At 34.2% G+C, this 20,181-nt stretch overlaps 1 protein-coding gene and 12 long non-coding RNA genes across 15 annotated transcripts in view; 10 read left to right on the top strand and 3 right to left on the bottom strand.

Annotated features, from left to right (window-relative positions):
• LOC143353601 (uncharacterized) overlaps positions 1 to 6,092 on the top strand; it is a 120,843-nt gene extending 114,751 nt beyond the window's left edge. For both annotated transcript variants that reach the window (XR_013082173.1, XR_013082175.1), the window contains exons 2-4: positions 5,617 to 5,703; positions 5,809 to 5,880; positions 5,965 to 6,092. This is a non-coding gene — a long non-coding RNA (uncharacterized LOC143353601). The remainder of the gene's footprint in view (positions 1 to 5,616; positions 5,704 to 5,808; positions 5,881 to 5,964) is intronic.
• LOC143353084 (uncharacterized) lies at positions 448 to 1,019 on the top strand. Its single transcript, XR_013082067.1, has 3 exons — positions 448 to 597; positions 666 to 734; positions 819 to 1,019. It is a non-coding gene; the product is annotated as an uncharacterized LOC143353084 (long non-coding RNA).
• Positions 1,380 to 2,006, top strand: LOC143353083 (uncharacterized). The gene is made up of 3 exons (XR_013082066.1): positions 1,380 to 1,535; positions 1,602 to 1,652; positions 1,725 to 2,006. It is a non-coding gene; the product is annotated as an uncharacterized LOC143353083 (long non-coding RNA).
• Positions 2,945 to 4,000, top strand: LOC143353082 (uncharacterized). The gene is made up of 3 exons (XR_013082065.1): positions 2,945 to 3,100; positions 3,498 to 3,569; positions 3,861 to 4,000. It is a non-coding gene; the product is annotated as an uncharacterized LOC143353082 (long non-coding RNA).
• A 369-nt stretch (positions 6,093 to 6,461) lies between the features above and the next one.
• LOC143353602 (uncharacterized) lies at positions 6,462 to 7,817 on the top strand. 2 transcript variants are annotated; one of them, XR_013082176.1, is made up of 3 exons: positions 6,462 to 6,597; positions 6,693 to 6,761; positions 7,697 to 7,817. It is a non-coding gene; the product is annotated as an uncharacterized LOC143353602 (long non-coding RNA). The 2 variants fall into 2 exon arrangements; XR_013082177.1 differs by lacking the exon at positions 7,697 to 7,817 and adding an exon at positions 6,855 to 6,979.
• Positions 7,818 to 8,792: 975 nt separating this feature from the next.
• LOC143353600 (uncharacterized) lies at positions 8,793 to 9,307 on the top strand. The gene is made up of 3 exons (XR_013082172.1): positions 8,793 to 8,916; positions 8,987 to 9,055; positions 9,142 to 9,307. It is a non-coding gene; the product is annotated as an uncharacterized LOC143353600 (long non-coding RNA).
• Positions 9,308 to 9,553: 246 nt separating this feature from the next.
• LOC143353081 (uncharacterized) lies at positions 9,554 to 10,190 on the top strand. Its single transcript, XR_013082064.1, has 3 exons — positions 9,554 to 9,690; positions 9,775 to 9,849; positions 10,080 to 10,190. It is a non-coding gene; the product is annotated as an uncharacterized LOC143353081 (long non-coding RNA).
• Positions 10,191 to 10,564: 374 nt separating this feature from the next.
• Positions 10,565 to 11,346, top strand: LOC143353080 (uncharacterized). Its single transcript, XR_013082063.1, has 3 exons — positions 10,565 to 10,676; positions 10,767 to 10,835; positions 11,211 to 11,346. It is a non-coding gene; the product is annotated as an uncharacterized LOC143353080 (long non-coding RNA).
• A 338-nt stretch (positions 11,347 to 11,684) lies between these two features.
• On the top strand, positions 11,685 to 12,471 carry LOC143353078 (uncharacterized). The gene is made up of 3 exons (XR_013082062.1): positions 11,685 to 11,832; positions 11,923 to 11,991; positions 12,333 to 12,471. It is a non-coding gene; the product is annotated as an uncharacterized LOC143353078 (long non-coding RNA).
• A 2,188-nt stretch (positions 12,472 to 14,659) lies between these two features.
• LOC143353077 (uncharacterized) lies at positions 14,660 to 15,117 on the bottom strand. Its single transcript, XR_013082061.1, has 2 exons — positions 15,014 to 15,117; positions 14,660 to 14,782 (listed from the first exon to the last, which is right to left on the bottom strand). It is a non-coding gene; the product is annotated as an uncharacterized LOC143353077 (long non-coding RNA).
• An 851-nt stretch (positions 15,118 to 15,968) lies between these two features.
• LOC143353075 (uncharacterized) lies at positions 15,969 to 16,611 on the top strand. The gene is made up of 3 exons (XR_013082059.1): positions 15,969 to 16,070; positions 16,326 to 16,375; positions 16,451 to 16,611. It is a non-coding gene; the product is annotated as an uncharacterized LOC143353075 (long non-coding RNA).
• A 157-nt stretch (positions 16,612 to 16,768) lies between these two features.
• Positions 16,769 to 18,734, bottom strand: LOC143353864 (uncharacterized). Its single transcript, XM_076787468.1, has 4 exons — positions 18,711 to 18,734; positions 18,268 to 18,457; positions 17,130 to 17,212; positions 16,769 to 16,905 (listed from the first exon to the last, which is right to left on the bottom strand). The coding sequence occupies exons 1-4, from the start codon at positions 18,732 to 18,734 to the stop codon at positions 16,858 to 16,860; spliced, it is 345 nt and encodes a 114-aa protein (XP_076643583.1). The 3' UTR covers positions 16,769 to 16,857.
• Positions 18,734 to 19,232, bottom strand: LOC143353076 (uncharacterized). Its single transcript, XR_013082060.1, has 2 exons — positions 19,138 to 19,232; positions 18,734 to 18,865 (listed from the first exon to the last, which is right to left on the bottom strand). It is a non-coding gene; the product is annotated as an uncharacterized LOC143353076 (long non-coding RNA).
• Between the last annotated feature and the right edge of the window lie 949 nt (positions 19,233 to 20,181).

Here is a 20,181-nt window from a genome sequence, read left to right as displayed (position 1 = left end):
CACGACAGCATAATTTTCATTATCGAATGGTTATGTAAGCATCTAAATGTTATATACAAAAGTCTTGTGGACATTTATGAATATAAATTTTTCAGATGTGTCTGACTAATAATGGCAATGTCTACTTGTTATGTGGGTTTAGAGGAATTAGTCTGGTTTATTACATGAATGCACGGGAAAATATTACTGAAATGAAAGAAATGAAATATCTGCAATACACTTTTTTATTATGTTCAAGTGAAAAATCGCTTGATATGTACATTTGAAAATGAAGCTTGAAGTAATTCTCACGTTTTCCCAGTAATCCGAAAAGTTGTGTCAGCATTGCGCAACGGGTATAATAGAATATCTCTTCATCGTGTTCAGTGCAAGTTACGTTCGTTTTTGTCACGTGTAATCGGTTTTAAAATACTGAAATAAAATTGCTATGACAAAGCCACGGACGGTGATATTACCGTATAAAAAGAGATGTCCGAGCGTATGTCAATGGCAGGTGAGAATTCCAAACGGAGAACCATGAATCAAGGATTGAAGCTTATTATTTTATTCGTGTCTTTCATTTTCGTGACGGGATATTTGTCGTCACCGGCTCAAGCTGTAAGCTTTGAATTAATTTATAACATATAATTCGTATAATCAATAAAATAATTTATGTTTTCTTCAAGGCCCCGTCGAAATGTTACTCCTTTTATAGAAGTAGGTGCCAGTATCCTGAAGTACAGAAACTGTGTCCGGTAATATAACTTTATTCGACGATTTGATAGTGTTATTAGTTGTTATAAACAATTTCATATATATGTATATATCTTTTTATATAGGAGGTATGTGCAGCAGTCAATGGCTGATAATCAATGCGAACGTCAACATTATGTGTGCTCAAACATGAATAATAAATAAAATATCAATAATAATATGTGTATAATCGTGTTTTATGATCACCTTAATCACCACCTTAATAATCGTGATTTAAATTAAAGAATATTTTCCATTAAAGAAGTATTATTCGTCTGAAACATAAGAAGGTCTTCATGAAATTAATAAAATATAAAATGTAGAATTCAATTCTTCAAAACCATACTAACCTACCATACCTGCTGGGTGAAGTGTTAGTATAGGAAACGAAATTCGATTTTGAGTGATTTTTAAGATTCTTGATTATAGTTTACGAACTTTCTCATAACGTTTGACCACATCATTTTAGCCACGACCATACACTAATTTATATTCCGCAGTAACAGTACACATAAAGAGTTGTTGCACGAATTCGTTGAATCATATCAGTCGAAAACGTTGTTATTCGTTCCACGAAGAGTGAGTTAAAATAGATAACGTGAGTTTAAGTGCTTACGTTACAAAATTCGTACGATAAATCTGCACAGAGGTCTCATATAAGAGGCTGAACAAAATTTGCAACTGTATGTTGAAATCGAATACCGGAGAAAGTCAACTGAAACATGACTCAAGTGTTTGCATTATTCTTTCTCGTTATCTCTGTCATCTGCATGTCAGGATGGTTCATTCCACCCACAGAGGCAGTAAGTAATTAATTTTACATTCATTGGTTATTCCAAATTCTACGTAATCTCGACTTATATTTTTAGTGTGCGTCATGGATGAATTGTTATCATCCTCTGGCGAAAATACTTTGCCCGGTATAGTAACACAACAGTACAGTACTCTCTTTACATTTACGTATTTAAACTAATTTATTTTTCATTCTATAGAATTATTGCGCGGAACGAAACGGATGATCATCTCCGGCTGTTCAACGACAACCACTGCGTCATGGATACGGTTATGAATGATGCGGTTATTATTATATTGGCAATGTTTATTGAAAGAAAATAAGACATTGAACATTCTCAATACGCTACTATTTTTGCTTAATTCACCCATTATATCTCACTGGAACACGATAAGAATTTCTGTGAATTGAAGATTACTGAAAACAATGTAAAATTTCTCAATCCTCTAAATATAAAAATTGTTGGTCTAATTATTACAAACTGTGAATAAGTTACTTTAACCTACACTTTAAAGTAGAAACCAATACTGGCAGAAAGAAAATTTCACTTAATTTCCTATACTTACGCTTAATCAAAGCAACAAACTGAAATAAAATTAGAGTTTACATTAAAAATACAGTAAAAATACGTTTTTGGCGTGCACATCCAGTTTTGTTGCAAGGGAATCGAATGAGACAACAAAGGTACTGACAATTGAATAATTACTGGTAAAACCGGTTGTTTAATACAGAAGGAAATATATAAGTAGTTTGAAAAATAATCCTTTACAGTATGCCGTTGTTCAATTAAATTGGTACTGTACGCATGGAGAAAAATTTAATTAAATACCAGCATTGATGAAAAATATTGAATAAAGCGGTCGGTCGAATAATGTTCGGACGTTTCTGATATCCTAAAATGTATTAATCACATTTTTCAATTAAAGTGCTGACACAGAAAAATCTGTGTTTTAATATTCGACAACGTGCACGACTAACTGAAACGAATGTAATTATGAATGAAAACTACGAGAATAAAATGAAAATGTAATGATTCAGATTCATATAAATCCTCGCGAAATTACATCTGTGATTTTTGTGGCACTATGTTCCTGGAATTTGTTCTTAATTGAAATCTCATTAACGTGCCAACGGTCTGCTGTAATTTCGGAACCATTCTATTAATCCTGTGAGTTCGTTAAATAATTATTTAACGTTTCAAATTCGATATACACGGCGGCGTGTTAACAGATAAATGTATCAAGAATGCAGTGAACGATAAATGGATAAGTAGAAGTTTCACAAAGTATATTTTTTATCAGTGTCGTGTTGGAACAGCACTAGTCACGATGGGCTGATTTTGATACTGAAATGTACTATAAAATGCGTATTATAATTTAATGCACTTGCACGACTGCGTTTTATACGTGCAGCTTTGTTCGCGGAAATGTGTATAAAACACGGAAGTCCGACTGTGAGTGCATGCTAATGCAAGCAATTCAACGAAGGATCATGAATCGAACCAACGGTATTCTGTTTTTTATTCTTTCTGTCGTTTTACTGTCAGGATGCTTGGTAGTTCCCTCGGAAGCCAGGGTAAGCAGGATATTTGGTTTTGCAACGTAAAAAGTTGTTGATTATGTTTCGCGTATTATATTTTATTGAATCAATATAACACTGACATATTGAATGGTGCTTCGCTACCTTTGTGCAATAAATATGCAATGATACTTTTCGTTCTTAATGAACACTTGTATGTATAATTTATTCACGAGTCGTTCTCACGATTTTAACGGACATTTTGTTAGAATATTTTTCATTTTTAATAGACGATCGTATAATTCTTTTAAGAATCATTCTTACGTTTTTGAATGAATATCTTTCACTAAAGAAAATATCGATATAAAGAAGGTAAACCAGTCACTGCTACGTTCCATATGTGGACTGTTCTTCTTTATGCATTATATAATAACATATTATGAGTCTCTTTTAGGATTCACCGAGATGCGGTACTGGCTATCCCGCAGAGTTCTGCGGTTCCCCTCTAATGGAAGATGCTTGCCCGGTAGAGTCACAATTACGTTACAATATTAATTATATCATATAGCTTTGCTATGCTATATCATATAATTTTACATACAGAAAAGTTGCCAGATATATCGTAGTTTTCAGATAAATTGAAAAAATCAAGTAGCGATCAACTGGGATTTTACTTTAATCAATTATATGCAAAGTATGTCAGTTTCTTAGTAAATAAATAAGGATTGGCAGTTTTCTTTTAATACACTTAGCATTCTCATCTACAAACTTAATCTAATGAGAAAATACTAATATTTACTATGCTTTTGTTTATTAGGACATGTGTAGACGGCTGAGAGAAAGAGGAAAATAAATGCAACGTATTAATTGGTAAAGATGTACAGATTTTTAATCTTATCTCAAATTGTGTGACAAATGTAAAAGAATGCCGCAACGAATAAAATTGTTGAGCAACTACAGGTGGTTCATTTGAGTAATAACAGTAACACCCATCTTCAATGTACATAACAATTTTTTATTCGGTCGAATAATATTCAGAGAAAGACAACTACGTGGTTTTTCATCGATGCACTCTGAGCATTAAATAAAAATCCTCCTTCGTTTTCTTTCAATATCCGCCTATGATGATAAAACATGGCGCAAGAACGCAGTTTGAATATCAATGGGGATGGTCGACTATATACTTCTTTATTTTCCGTTCCCGTCCATCGTAAAAGCCATTTCTACAGCCAGAATTGTCACGAACAATACATATTACACGTGCGAAATTTCGCACATCCATCCATGGATGTCATACTATCGAAAAATTTTTTTTTTCTTTTATGTAAAAGAATAAAAGAACAGCGTGCCTTTCGATAAACACTAACAACAATTCTAACAAATCTTTTCTACAACTGTTCTTTTTATTCCAACGTCGAACTATTTCACTCCATCGCTGTTCTTTTTCGATTTGTATGTTTAAATAAAGCGAGTCACGATTTAATGAATGGGTTTTTAATTGAACCACCAGAGTGAACGGCGTTAAATGAAATTATCCTTTTATTGTTCCATACATTATCAAATATCCTCCGAAATAAATTTATCCGTTTTTAATTTCAATGCTTCACCGTTATTGGTTTTGGTATTCTTTTTGAATATTCGTATTATCGAACACGAGGTTCATGTTAACAGTAAAATATTTATACGATCCATATCTGCCTCAATCTCGACCACGTTTTCTATATAAAACGGGAGGCGTCACTATAGTGAACGTCCACTAGCAAGAAAGACAGGATACAGCATATGATATCATGAGTCGAAAGCTAAACATACTTCTGCTACTCGTTTCTCTAATTATGCTGTCGGGATATTTCGTAGCAGCGGACTGGGTAAATAATTTTGTTTGGTAGTGCTATGTTGTTGATACCAAGTCATCAAATCATCATTTTTTAGCCGCCACCAGCATGCCGTTCTTTACCACGAAGCAATCTTTGCCGCAGCCAAAAATATATAATAATGTGCAGAGTATGATCATGTTTCACGAATTATATTAATTATTCCGTCTAGCATCGTATTTAATTCTCATTTTAATCTATTATAACGTTTATATTTGTTTAGCTCAAGTGTACGAAAGAGGAATCAGGATTATGAGCGACGATCGGTCAATTTGTTTTGATTACACTGTACCATTTATGAAGATGTAATTACATTGAAAAATAAATATTTTTTATTGGCACCATTAAGCTGCATTTTCAATTATTTCTACATTTTAAACGCGAACTTGCTCCAGGCTATTGAAAACAAATTATTCACTTATTTGATTAGACATGATTATTGTACATCATTGTACAATATTGTACATCATTTTAATATATTCACTCATTTAAACCGAGTTATTAAATTTAATAACCGACACATGCCATTATCATACATTATGTTTCCCACGAAAACAGTTTATAGTTACACGTTTATCGCGTGAAGTGGTCATTGCATTTTCATGCGTTCATAAAATCTATCAAAAATCACGACTAAGTCTTGCGTATAAAAGGCAAGCTCAAACTACAACAGACACGACGAACAGGAGTGTCCACAATACAAACATGAACCAGAAACAGCAATTTCTTTTTCTATTCATTTCGTTTATACTACTGGCAGGATGTCTCGTGGCACCAGTAGTCGGGGTAAGTTAATATTTATTTTTTTGATAGTGTTCTACCTCAATACACTTTTAATTAAACTAGAATACGACTTCTCTTGTTTACAATAAACGAACAATATTCTTTAAGGTGCCAGGTGTATGTCATCAGTTATCAAAAAGTGTTCTTTGCCGCAGTGATAAGTATAAAATAATGTGCCGTGTACGTTCATGTCTGATTACTATTAATTGATCCTGCTAATAGCTCTACTATAATAACTACATTCTTTAACATTTCTTTTTACAGCTCAAGGGAAAATGTTAACCAGAATAAAGTAGATGGCACAATGATTAAAAATGATTCCAAGTGTGCTATATAATTGATGAAGATGTACAATTGCATTGGAAAATAAATACCATTTATTCAGAATACAACATTAACTCTTTTCATTCGCCCCTGTATTTCCAACACACGCGTTGTCATTGGACAATGAAAAAGTAATCATAGTCATTCAATCTGTATATTACCCGTGCATCACGTTCTACACGTAAATTCCACGCAGATAAATATTTACCGTGCATTATGCACTCGACGATGACGCAATAGTATTGGAAAATAAATACAGTTCGTTGAAAATACAATATTGCTTTTTTTAATCGCTCCTACATTTGCAACATATGCTATCTTTGAACAATAAAGAAACATTTATCGCGAAAAATACGAATTACATTTGTAAGTGTTCACGTAAGCATTATTTGTCACGTTCTTCGAGAAGTGTCTCATATAAAAGGAGGACACAAACAATGTCAACCATTGATTCGAGAAATTTCGGAGAAACATAACGCAACCATGATCTGCAAGCTACAGTTCCCTTTCCTATTCGTTTGCCTCATTCTGTTGTCAGTATTCTTCATGGAACCAACACAAGCAGGATTGAAGGTAAGATAAAGTATATTTTACATTTTCGTGTTATATTTTTAAAAAATGCGTGTCTTCTCTTTTGAACTTCGCATGATTCATTGTATTCTTCTTAGACTAAACTGGCATGTGCCATAGCGAAAAAATCGGGTAAATGCGTAGGACCGCTTAAACATGTTTGTAAGGTACGTTAATGTTTAATAACATCTATTTCTTAGTCTCGTGCACACCTTTATCATAATAATAACAATTTTATACATTTCTTTTGTTACATTCAGTGCTAGACGGCAATGATTCTCTTACATGGCAATACCATTATGAAACGGACCCTATTCCAGATATATAATATTATTGTTCATAATGTAATACAATTTAAATAAAACAATCTGCACAATTAAATAAATTCTTTCGTTTAGCAATATAATTTAATTCATCCAAGACTTTGTACGTATACTGGAGGTAGGTGTAGTCGCATTCGAAAATTAATACGGTTTATTGAAACATAACCATTTATTTATTTAACCACACTTTCTCACTTCATTCTAATATAAAAAAAAGGTCACAGTTATGCGATTAGTCTGTTACCTTCCTTCGCGTTCTACGCGAAAATTGCATACAGATATACATTTGTCGCGCAAAATACGAATTAAATTTTGAAGTGATTACGTAAAAAATATTTGCCACGTTCTGCCTCAAGCGTTTCATATAAAGGGAGGACAAAATAATGACAATCGTTGACTCGAGAAACTTCGGAGTACACTAACGCAATCATGATCAGAAAACTGCAGTTCCCTTTTCTACTTGTTTGCCTCATTCAGTTGTCAGAATTGTTCATGGCACCGGCAACTGAAGTAAGTTCAAACACTATACTATAATATTTAACATTATTGCGTTGTACTCATAACGAATATGTGTTTCTTCTTATGAACGATTCGTTGCATTATGTTCTTAGGAAGGTATACGAATATATTGTGCTAGAGCAAAAAAATTAGGTGTTTGCCCACCAATCGTTCATTCAGTATGTAAGGTATGCTTATGTTTAATTACACCTATGAATTGGCCTTCTTGACACATTTATGATAATAATAAAAATTTTATACATTTCTTTTGTTACATTCAGTGCTAGATGGCAATGGTTCTCCTACATGACAATAGCATTATGAAACGGACTCTATTCCAGATATTCAATATTATTACTGAGGATGTAACACAATTTAAATAAATATTAGTATTACAATGATTATATTTCTTAAATTTCATGGGGTAGGTTAAGTGTCCCCCAGACGAAGGGTAGCATTAAGTAATAATACAATGTTCAATAAAATTATTTCAAGTAAGCGCTATATTATATGTATTTGTTAAAGGTATAGTAACAATGAAAAATAAATATTGTATATTGAGAACATAAAATTATCTTTTTACTCGCTCCTTTATCTCAAACACACGTATCCTATAGAATATAAAAATTCGTTACCCTAAAACAATTTCCACGAAAATTGCACACTAAACGTTTATCGCGCCAAGTGCAAATTGCATTTTCACGTGATCACCTAATCTATGCTTGGAGTAAATAAAGAAATGTGCAACACTTTGCCGATAAAAGTTCTTTGTCAGACTCGGCAGTATAGACCACTGTGTAGGGTACGATCATGTTTGATTCCTGTATTATTATATTATTCCTATTATATTGTTCTGTTACAATCATTACATTGTATCATATTTCTTTTTATAGATTAATAAAAAATGTTTTGAACTGTTAGAAAATGGGGAATTTTTCCCATAATTGGTATTCTGGATTCTCTCGGGGCTCCAACAAATGTTTCTGCACACTAACATTCTCAAAATTCAAATTTTCTTAACATCTGTGGAATATTTCGATTATTTAAACGCGTTTGAGGAGATTTATACCGAATTTTAGAAAGGCTACAGTGTGATACTTCTTAATCTGAAACACTGTACCATTTGAGAATTAATTGACGAAGATGTAATAGCATAGGAAAATAAAAGCTGTTTGTTGAGAATAAAAACATTGATTTGCTCCTCTATTAACGACACACATTCCCTTTGAACCACAAAAAGTTTATTATCCTTCATCACGTCTTTCACGAAAACTGCGTATAGTCAAACATTTATCGCGTAAAGCACGAATCGCATTTGCACGTGATCACGTAATCTATATTTACTACATTTTTCGTCGAGTGTCCTGTATAAAAAGACGGGACAACGCCAGTAGTCATTGACCAACAACAAGTTCAGAACGAAATCATGAACCAAAAGCTGCTTTTTCTGTTTGTTTCATTTATTTTACTGGCTGGATGTCTCGTGGCACCAGTAGTTGGAGTAAGTGAAGATGGCTCTTGCATGCCCCTCGTTATCAATATATAATGATTCATTATCTTCTTTCTAACAGCATCAAGCGTGCAATGCTTTACCCCGATCTAGGCTTTGCCGCAGTGCAAAATATAGAAAAATGTGTAAGGTAAGATTATGTCCAATTAATGTGATTGTTTAATCCCCTAACATTTCTATTATAATCATCAAACATTTGTATGTTTCTGTCTTCAGCTCGATTGTACCCGAGAGGAAAGAGGATTGTAAATGACGACAGAACGATCAGCAAAATGACTTCAGTGCGCTATGTACTCGACGAAGATGTAATTCCTCTGAAAAATTTCTTTGCAATAATCATGTATTTTTAAATACAATAAAATAGGAACTGCTAGTTTCTGAACTGAATGTTTTCCCGTTTTCCCTGCATTCCAATTTCTAGTATAAGTATTCGCCAGAAATAGATAAGTGTATGAGTCAGTTTTTCGAATTATGTTTGGACTGTGAATATTAATGCAAATATCAGTTTTTATGAACAAATTCGTGGAAAAACATTCGCGTTAAATATTTATCGCACAGAGTATTTTATTTTTTTATTCTTTATCTATAGTTGCCACTATTACGACCACGTTCTGCATACGTATAAAAGGCACAGTACAACTCTACCAGACACTTATTAATGCAGAAAGCAAGGATACAGCATACGTAATCATGGGTCAAAAACTGTACTTCCTTTTTCTAGTCACTGCATTTGTTGTGTTGGCAGGATGTGTCGTGGCACATGCAGTTAATATTTATTTATTTATTTATTTCTACTCCATTTTAACATATATTCAATTAGATTGTAAATTTCTTGTGAATAATTTTTAGATGCCACCAGGACCCTGTAGTACATTACCGTTAAGTGTTCTTTGCCGCAGCGATAAGTACAAAATAATGTGCAAGGTAAGTCGTATGTCACTATAATAAATAGTATTACTATTAGGTTGGTGCACGAAATTGACCGAACCCATTCCCTTTGTGTTTTAGACATAATTCTTTCGGTGCTTCATACGCAATAAAACTTATTAGAAGATTTATTTACAATTTGGTCATTGTTTTTGCATCTACCTAATAATCAATCCCCCTACAATTTTTATTACAATAATTACATTTATTTTTACTTCTTTGTATAGCCTAAGTGCTAACTACAGGAAAGAAGGATTAGGATTTATAACTATGGATTTCCTAACTATTACTGAACGTGTAATGAAATTTCAATAAAACGATCTTCAAGAGCAAATAAATTGTTGTCTTTCATAATTAAGTCCCTTCCCAACCTAAATATTCATATATTTCGAATCTATTTGTATGTGACCGTGTCGCAGAAAATTCTAATCATTTTTACTAATCACCGAGAGTCGTGGTTAAGAAGTAATTGCAACTTTATCATTGTCATTTTTATGGTGACAAGTTTCACAGGCAATATTGCAAATCAGTACTGTCATATAAAATACTGCTTCTGTCATGTTGGTCACGACAGCTAATACTTGTAATTAAACGTGGCCGCGTAAAGCTTATATTACATTTTTTTAATTTCTTCCGAGGCCGTTTACGATGGAATTGCGGAAAGCATGTAGGTATAAAAGCGGGGTTCGCAAACATAGCTGCAACTTACTAGTGAAAACGCAAGGGATTCAACTCAAGGAATCATGAACTTCAAACTCAACCTTATACTTTTATTTGTTTCTCTAATTCTACTGTCATGGCATCGCGTGGCATCGGCAAAATATGTAAGATAAAAAATCTTTGCTTAATTTATACATTGTGCCATATGTAGAAATTATTGTACATGTTATAAATCGTTCGTATTCTTTATTTAGGAAGTAGAGGCATGCAGACAGCTGCCGGTGACACTTTGTACTAGCAAGAAATACTGTCACATGTGTCCGGTACGATTATTTCTTCTTTTTAACTCCCGAGCTCCTTGGAGTTTTAGGCCTGTGCCGGAGTCATTTCTGACCCACACCGATATTTCACTGCAGTTTTCTTCGTCATAAGGCGATGGCTCGGGACCGGCTTTCGTCGTATCTCGGATGAAAAAGAAGAAGAAAAGGGGATAGCGATTTTCTTATTTCGAAATATAAAGCGTCGTCTTATATCGGAATAAAATCGTACATATTGGCGGTCGCTCGAGCTTATCCCCACCGCCTCCGCGAAGGGTCACGAATCACTCCGGCATAGCATACGGAGGGTTAACTGACTTATGGTTGATTTATAATTTAATACTGTAATCAGCATAATATCTCTCATTTTTTCTTTTTCAGAGAGTGTGTGGTACTAACTGTTGACATCCGTTCCCCGGATAATAATGTCTACGAAAATAATACTTCTGTCACAGGTTCATTGGATTAAAATTGTAGACGTAACTGTATGTGACAATAAATTAATGCTACAGTGAAATTTTTAACATTTTTTTCTTGAATCTCCTATAACGTTGCAGAGATCTTGAAATATATGCTGTTACATTGTATAGTCCTACATTTTCTAAAAATCAATGTACATACTTTCTATAGCCGACCGCAATTTCGTAAAATTTAATATAATTTAAACATTCTATGTCTCTAAGAAAATGTAGAATATCCAACACTGATACATTCTGATAGAACAGTGCTAACTTCATTGTGTGTTCTTCCAACGTATCAGTCACGAACGGCTGCGTTTACTGTTAAAACGTGATCAGATAAAGCATATATGACATCTTTTAACTTCTTACGAGACCGATTACTATGGAATCACTGCAAGCATACGTATATAAAGGTGAACACGCAAACTAGCGAAACATCAAGGGATTCAACTCGAGGAATCATGAAGCTCAAAGTCAATCTTATTCTTTTATTTGTTTCTCTAATTTTACTGTCATGGAATCATGTTGCATTGGCAAAATATGTAAGAGAAGATATCTTTGGTTAATTTGTGCATTGCGTCATACGTAGAAATTATTATACATATTATACATTGTTTGTAAATTTTGTTAAGGAACCACCGGCATGCAGAGTTATAACGGTGCGACATTGTACTAGCATGAAATACTGTAACATGTGTCCGGTACGATTATTTCTTCTTCTAAACTACCGGACTCCTTGGAGTTATAGGCCTATGCCGGAGTCATTTCTGACCCACTGCAGTTTTCTTTTATCATGAGGCGATGGCTCGAGACCGGCTTTCGTCGTATTTCGGATGAAGAAGAAGAAAAGGGGATAGCGATTTTCTTATTTCGAATTGAAAAGCGTCGCCTTATATCGGAATACAATTGTACATATTGACGGTCGCCGAGCTGATCCGATAGGTCACGAATCACTCCGGCATAGCCTACGGATTCTGACTTATGCTTGATTAATAATTGATTACTATAGCCAGCATAATATCTCTCATTTTTTCTCTTTCAGAGTGTATGTGGTACTGGGAAGTGTCCTCATCGGCACACTGGATAATTATGTCTACAAAAAGAATACTCTTATTACAGGTTCACTGGATTAAAATTGTAGACGTAATTCTATGTGACAATAAAATAATGCTACAGTGAAATTTTTGACATTTTTTCCTTTTTTCCTTTAATCATGTTGCAACGATCTTGAAATATATGCTGTTACATTACATAGTCATACATTTTCTAAAAATCAATGTACATAATTTCTATAGTAGGCCGCAACTTCGTAGAATTCACTAGAATTTAAGCATTCCACGTGACCATGAACATATTGAATATTCACCACTGATAAAATCTGGTAGAACAGTCATAACTTTTTTTTTTTATTAACAGTGATAACTTCACTGTGAGTTCTTCTAACGTATCAGTCACGAAATGCTGCGTTTACTGTTAAAACGTGATCAGATAAAGCATATATGACCTCTTTTAACTTCTTACGAAATCATTTACGACAGAATCACTGCAAGCATTCGTGTACAAAGGAGAATACGCAAACTAGTGGAAACATAAGTGATTCAACTCAAGGAATCATGACATCAGTCTACAAACTCGGTCTTCTCGTTATGTTGGTTTCTTTAGTATACGGATTTGGAAATTGGATGGCAATGGCTGAAGTAAGACATGAAATTTCTTTAATTTATTAATTTTAACATATTTTTCGGCTTCGAATGGATCTAATTGGTTTTATAAATGCGAATCACAATAATAGTTACTAGTTCGTTAAAATAATAGTTATAGAATTAAATATTATTCCGTAACACATTTTTCTGCTCATTTTATAACTTAGAAATGTAATGTAGCATTTGCAAATGTAAGCAACAGAAAAGCAACTGTTCACTGCTATTCAATACATCAAACATTCGACGTGGAGATACATAAATCAAAAGTTAGTATGCTGCTTCCATCTCTTGGCATTCTCTTATCAGAATATTCAGTCCAACTTGTGAAACCACTATCATGCTGGCAGAAACGGACAGAAATGATGGCAAATAAGACAGTGAAATCCTTCCCGTTGCCCTTTACAAGTTGTACGTGATTGCACGCGAACCAAAGAAAGAAATGATCAATAGAATGATTAAGTATTCAACGTTTAATATTTAAGTATTAATATTTGATATTTAAGTATTCAATGCATTTCTCGAAGAAACCAAGTCTAGCCTATGAATTTATCCTATCCTATCCTATCCTCTATTCTATCTAGACAGAATTTATTAATTAGACGCTCACCTTCCCATTCGGACCTTTATCGTGATTATGAGCGTTTCATTTCGCTAGCTATCGACTCGGTTATCCTAGTTTCCGGCAGTTGTGCGAGTTAAGACGACCGACTTTCCGTCGCGCGAAATGAGGCGAATCGTATCGCGGAATGACGAAGATTACAAGTTGCATCGGCTCCGCGACTAACATCTGGCCACGGTTTCCCCCGGGCATATTACTTCTGTTTTCTTGGGAACGAACGGCGTCGGACGTACGAACAGGAATACGGACGTCCCGACGTCCTTCTTGCCAAGAATTTCATGAATATTCTTTAACATTAACGCGCTTTATAAATATTTATCAAGCCCCTGGATTTTACTATCTCCGACAAATTAAGCTTTCCAGCTGACTTAACCCTTTGCTGGGCCCGCGTGACCGGGGCGTTACCCCCGCGGAAAGATGCAATTGGAATAGTAATTTCATACCCGCGATCTGCATCACGCCGCTACCTCAAGTCGCCCGGGATATTTAATATTCTACACAATGAATTTAGATTTTCTATTACGAAGAAAGCAGGGGGGTAGACCGTACAGTTGAACCGCTGGCGACGCGACGATTAAGAGCCTTTTCCTTCGAATGGACTATTTATTGTGTTTAAGGAATGTTAGAGTCGAAGCGGGGAGTGATTACCATAGATCTTTAAGGAAAATAACACTTTTCCGTGTCTGTTACAAAAAGTAGAAACCAATTTGGGAAGTTCATACTTTCTTTAATAACTTTAATACATTGAAAATAATATACACGATATAATTTGAAATAATTTAAACCTGTAAATAGTAGCCCTACACGATCTATGTCACAGCACGGACCCGAGGATAGGGCGTAGATCAAATCTTCACTGTAGTTTCAATTTCACATCCGCACTCGAGTGATAACTTCATTTGTTGTGAAGTAATTTCAACATTTTTTAAGTGCTGATTACGTAGACACATTAACGGGAATTATAGTCATTATCGAACACGTGCGAATTTTGACATACTTCTGTTTATCGAATTTCTCAGTGTTTTAAACAGTGAAATAATATCAAAGTGAACAGGAAGTAGAAACATTTTTATTTATGCAATCACTTGATTGTTATAACAGAGGTGGTAATTAACGTTGTGACTGTAATTATCCAAAGCGTATGAAATCGTCATTCCTTTTACCATCATCCTAAAAGCAGTTTAACATGATGTGATTACTCTGTTGTTGACTGAGTACCTCGGTGTAAAAACTGGGCAAATTCATTCTTTCAGTGAAATTCTACTTGTCGAATTGTTATAAATTTAGACATACTCCAGGTTGTTTGTTGCAATGATCATGTAATTTTTAAACTCTAGATTTACCCGGTTTCTGCACCAAAATTTTCGATTACAGCTGATAGTTATTGAATAATTTCCTTACTGCTTTAGAGAGTACAATACAGTACGTTGATACTAAGAATACGGACACAGCGAGAAAATACAATTTCATTTTCGGGAACATGATTTTCTTATGAAATTTTTGACTCGCGTCACTGTTTTATATACGAGGCAGTAGCGCATTGAAAATTCAAAAGGTACTCTTCGTGACTGAGTTGTCAAGTTAGAATACAATAAATTTTACATAAAATTGTGCAAGTAAAATTTAACGATTAAACGATACATATTTTTGAATTAGTCATGTTCAGTATAATGTTGTCTGAGTCACGATGTAGATATCTACGAAGCCAAGAGGTGAACACTAAATATGGTATTTAAAAGAGATTAAGAACGTAATAATACGCAGTTCGTTTCTTCTAAATAAAGAAACAAACTGTGCACATTGCCCATTTTACATTATACCCTCTGATACGGTTATGTGATCTGACATTATTTTTACAACTAGAATGTTTATAACGTGTGTACATATTTTTCTTAGGCTAGAAGGCGACACAGGAAACCCTTGGGATAATTTGTTGTCGAGAGGTGCGTAAAACTATTATTTCATATTTGAGAAAATTATTATATTTGATTACATTTGATAACTATTCCAGGCACGATCTCGTAAGGACAAATCAGTGGAATTTGAAGAAACTAACGATCGATAATGTCAACACTGTCATACAAACTTTGTTCGTCATTATGACAGTGATGTAACGAGAAATAAAATACAGAATTCTAGTCGCTAGCATTAATTACAATTTCCTCTGTCCTTGTTACATTCCACAAAGTAGTTAGACAAGAAACTGTGGGCGATAGTTTATCGAATTACGATTAATAATAATTTATTAATTTTTCGAATTACGATTTTTCCGTAGAGTTGTCGACGTTCCTCGTGACTGAGTTATCTAAATATGTAGTTAAACAATTTTAGGGCTGTATGGTTCGTGCTTTTGCTAGAGAAGACCGCGCGCAGCAACATGTCTCAGCCAACAAATCGCATTTTCCTCGTTTTAGCCGTGGTTGTTTTATCATCATTTTACGCTATAGCTGCCCCAGAGGTAACAAATTAATTTTAACACGAACTTTTGCAATTGATGAAACTTTGAGAATTTTGTCATGAAAATTGATTCAATGAATTTCATAATTCAAGCATACATTGTAATAAAGACTGTACTATACTTGAACAAATTTAATCTTCGCATTTCTATAATAATAATTTAACATATACCAATCAGTCCTAGAGCTCGATAGATTTAGTATTGATATTATTCTCATAACTGGAATATTTGCAACTTATCTACACCATTTTGCAGGCCCTTTGGCCACGCCCAGCGGGTTGGCCCAGGGGATAAATCACCAAAAGGTATGTAAAACCTTATTGTTAATACTATTAAATGATAAGAGCAGAACAACCAATTCTCGTTTAATTGTTTACTAGGTTCCATCCAGTAGGTGCAAATCACTGAGATTTGAAGCAACTAAATCATTAATGATGCTCTCATGTTAATAATAGCAGCTGATGTTACCAATGTAATGCAGGCTTCGTTTGTCACCGAGACAGTAATGTAACCGTACGGAAAATAAAATATGCGATTCCAATTGTTAGCATTAATTATATTATCCTTTCCTTTAATCATCATATGTTCCTTAGAAATAGTTCCACAGATAGTTTATTAATGATACAAAATAGAGCGGATATTCAAATCGTAAACGGAAGAGCACACAATCATAAACGCACACTGTGATAAAAGAAAAGTTTACAGTTCGTAAATATATTTTATTTAGTTTTACATGAAATCAATTTCTGTTACATTAGAAAACATCACTTGTCACGTTGTGCCATGATCAACCAATGCGCGGTGTGAGTCGTTGTGCCTCTCTACGGTCTCTGACCTGATAACAATTCAAAAAAGAAAATATGCAATCAATTAGAAATATTGCGCTAGATATAATTGTTAATAGATAAGAACCTTCGTTTACAATAGAATTAATTTGCAATCAGAGGAGCAACGCACTGCGCAGCTCTTTGTGCTGAGAAGCTATGACACCAATAGAAGAGACGTTAATAGCTCGTAAGTGTATTTTATTTTATTTCTCCCGACATTAATTTCTCTTACGTGGAAAATTGTCGCTTGCATCGTGATGCTCAACCAAGACGAGGATCGAATGGTGCTATGGTCGAGTGACCACCGACTGGAGCCTGATAAACAATTAAACGGGACCACTCTAAATGCAAGTTTCGCACCACAGAAAAAGAGAAAATAAAAGATAACAGAAGGCTACGGATTTATAATCACTATTTTGTTGTTTTTTGTTAGAGTAGGATAATTTAGTAATTATCTAGCGATTAAATATTTTAGAGCGCACTGTACAGGCTGTGGCCGTACGGGTGGTACAACCGGGCAGGGGATAATTTACATGTAAAAATAATTCGAAAAAATGAAATAATATTTCTTCGTTTGACACCTCATTTTCGAGTAAATCGGATTTGAAAATTCAGCGAATACGCACGCTATTAAGTAGGAATTGTCTGACGCGTCTGATCATGGCCGACCAGTTCTACTTCCTATAAATACTAGAGCACGCAAACCCGACGGATCTCCAGACTCGATTTTCTCGAAAACAAGGCGCTGAACGAAAAAATGTTATTCCTATTTTCCAATTGGTTTTGCATGCTGAATCACCTCCCGGCCGCTGGTACCACGATTTCGGAAACACCCTGTATAAAGCTGCAACGTAGACAATGAAACATTTATATCTCAGTCATTCGTAACTGGTTTTGGATATTAATAAATAATACCCTTCGTTAAAAGTAGAGCGAGTAATCTATTCGTAAACGGAGGAGTAATGCAGTGCATATCCCTTTCTATTTGGGTGCTATGATTCGTATAAAAGAAATGTTTATAACTTGTAAATATATTTTATTTCATCTTTTCTTGACACCAATTTTTCCGATATTGAAAATTGTCGCTTGTACCGTGATGCTCAACCTAGACGAGGTGTGAGTCCTGGTCCTAGTTGTCTACGTTCCCGGGCCTGATAAATAATTAGGAGAACATACGCAATCAAGTAAACATACTTAGCTAAATGCAATTCGTGTACTAAGAAATAGATGGAAATAAAAGACAACAAAAGGCTGTGGATTTGTGACGATTTTTTGATTATTTCTTCTACTAAACTGGGATAATTGAATATTCATCAAATTTGCAATTAAATATTGTAGAGCGTGCTACACATGTTTTATTAATTCCTTACCGCTTCCGAGGGCGTGAAATACAACAATGACATCAATAGCACTGAAAGTGCAACGACGGCAAACTTCATTTTTCCAAACATGGTTCCTTTGTAGAATTCTAGGTTTCTCTATTATCGATGTACACTTTACTGCTTTATATACGTGTCGGCACAAACGTTTAAACTTTTTAATGCACTTTTCGTGACCGCGCTATTGAGGTAATAGTTAATAAATGTTTTTAATCAATAACGCTCATAAATACGTAATCTGACCAAGAATTAACATATCCTTTCCATCAAGTCAAGTGTGATTCGAAAATTTCGATTCTGGATTCAACAATTCTCGTTTATAACAGGTTGAACATGTGTGTTTCCTTTGGACAAAGACTATCTCATTGTTGTTCTTTTTCTATAAATTACTATCGAACTATGACGCAGATATTGTATCAAAACGATGGTAATACACGCAAAATAAAACAAAATTCCATTTTTGATATTTAATACATTTTATTTCGTTTTCAGTGACAGACACTTTGATTGTAGTAGAACATTTGAGAATATGGTATAGTCAGCCAACACGGGGGAAGGGAATGAGCTGTGGACTTCTACGGTCTCGAGTCTAATAAACAAACAAGAGCAAAATAATTATTGTGTTGTTAGCAACATTAATAGTTATTAAGGCACAAAACGGGAAGATATGCGTTTCAGCAAGAAATCGATATTAAAAATAATTCGCTTGTATAATTCACTAATTAATGATAACGCAGTTGTTCGCAATAATCTACTTAGAAGTCATCCTCGCAGAACAACTAACGTGACGTTGACATGAGTGCAACGAATAGGATAAAAGTTTTGTAGGAAGAAACAAAATTTGTTTAATTAATTCCTCACCGCTTCATTCGGCATTATGTAGAATACCGACAGCAAAAGTGCGGAAAGTGCAAAAACAGCGAATTTCATTTTGCGGTGTTTCACTTTTTTCTTGAGTCAATGACGACTCGCCTTTTGCTTCGCAGCTTTATATACCCGACTGCGACATTTAAACATTCACATAGAACTTCCGTGACACTCTTCGAGTTAATAGTTAATAAATTTTTCTTAAAATAATGGGGACAATCAAGTACTCGATGAGCCACTTGCCTCTTCCCAGCGACTCAGTCGCTCCGATTCGATCCTAACTATAAGATTATTTCTCCTAATTCCTTTGCTGTAAGTTGTGCCACTTTTAGTCTGTTAATTGATTCTATTCGAATCAGTGCAAATTTCAAATTCTTTAATTTATTTTAATAGGACTTAATATGACTATTTAATAATTTCATCTGGTTACTAAGAGATTACAATTTAGATGGAACGTTTATGACTTTAGGTCAAAATGGACCTAGCTCAATCAAGTCTCATAAGCGATTTACCGCGTCTAAAAATAGTGGAGAGTTTTCTTTACATTATCAAGTATATGACTGCATAATGAAGTTTTTCTAAAATCATGCAATTTATCCAAGCGAAATGTTGTAATTTATGTCGGTGAAATTATAACGCGTTTTTGCAACATGTACGGAATTGCGTCGAAAATATCAGAAAAACGTGACAACGATAATATTTTTCGTATAAAATCACGCTGTCACGCGTTTCAGTGATAAAATGTTTCAAACTTCCACGTGTATTCTTTATCATTAACTATGGCTTTCTACTGATAGGTATTGCTGTCAACAATAGCGATAGGATTCTTGTTAAAACAATTGTAAACTGTTGGAATAATGTTGCTCATTATCATTATAATTACTGTACAGTACACGCTACTAATTGTGGGTAGTCCGTGAGAGCTGTGATTATAAATATTTCTCATTACTTCTGTATGTATAATAATTCTTATATGAATAATGAATATATATATTCTGTGTTTCTAATTCAGTTTTTGTAACATACTTAGCCGAAAAA

This window comes from Halictus rubicundus, chromosome 4 (assembly GCF_050948215.1).
Source record: "Halictus rubicundus isolate RS-2024b chromosome 4, iyHalRubi1_principal, whole genome shotgun sequence".
Classification (NCBI taxonomy): Eukaryota; Metazoa; Arthropoda; class Insecta; order Hymenoptera; family Halictidae; genus Halictus; species Halictus rubicundus.
Note: the sequence above shows the minus strand (reverse complement) of the source record. Positions and strands in the feature narration are given on the sequence as shown.

Excerpts from the sequence above, each read along its gene's own strand:
- LOC143353864 (XM_076787468.1), bottom strand. The coding sequence starts at position 18,734 with ATGGAATTTTGTTTTATTTTGCGT. Across the intron at positions 18,458-18,710 it reads AATTTTGTTTTATTTTGCGT|CGCGGTCACGAAAAGTGCAT; the intron begins GTATTACCATCG and ends TTACCTCAATAG. Across the intron at positions 17,213-18,267 it reads ATTTCACGCCCTCGGAAGCG|GCTCCAGTCGGTGGTCACTC; the intron begins GTAAGGAATTAA and ends ATTGTTTATCAG.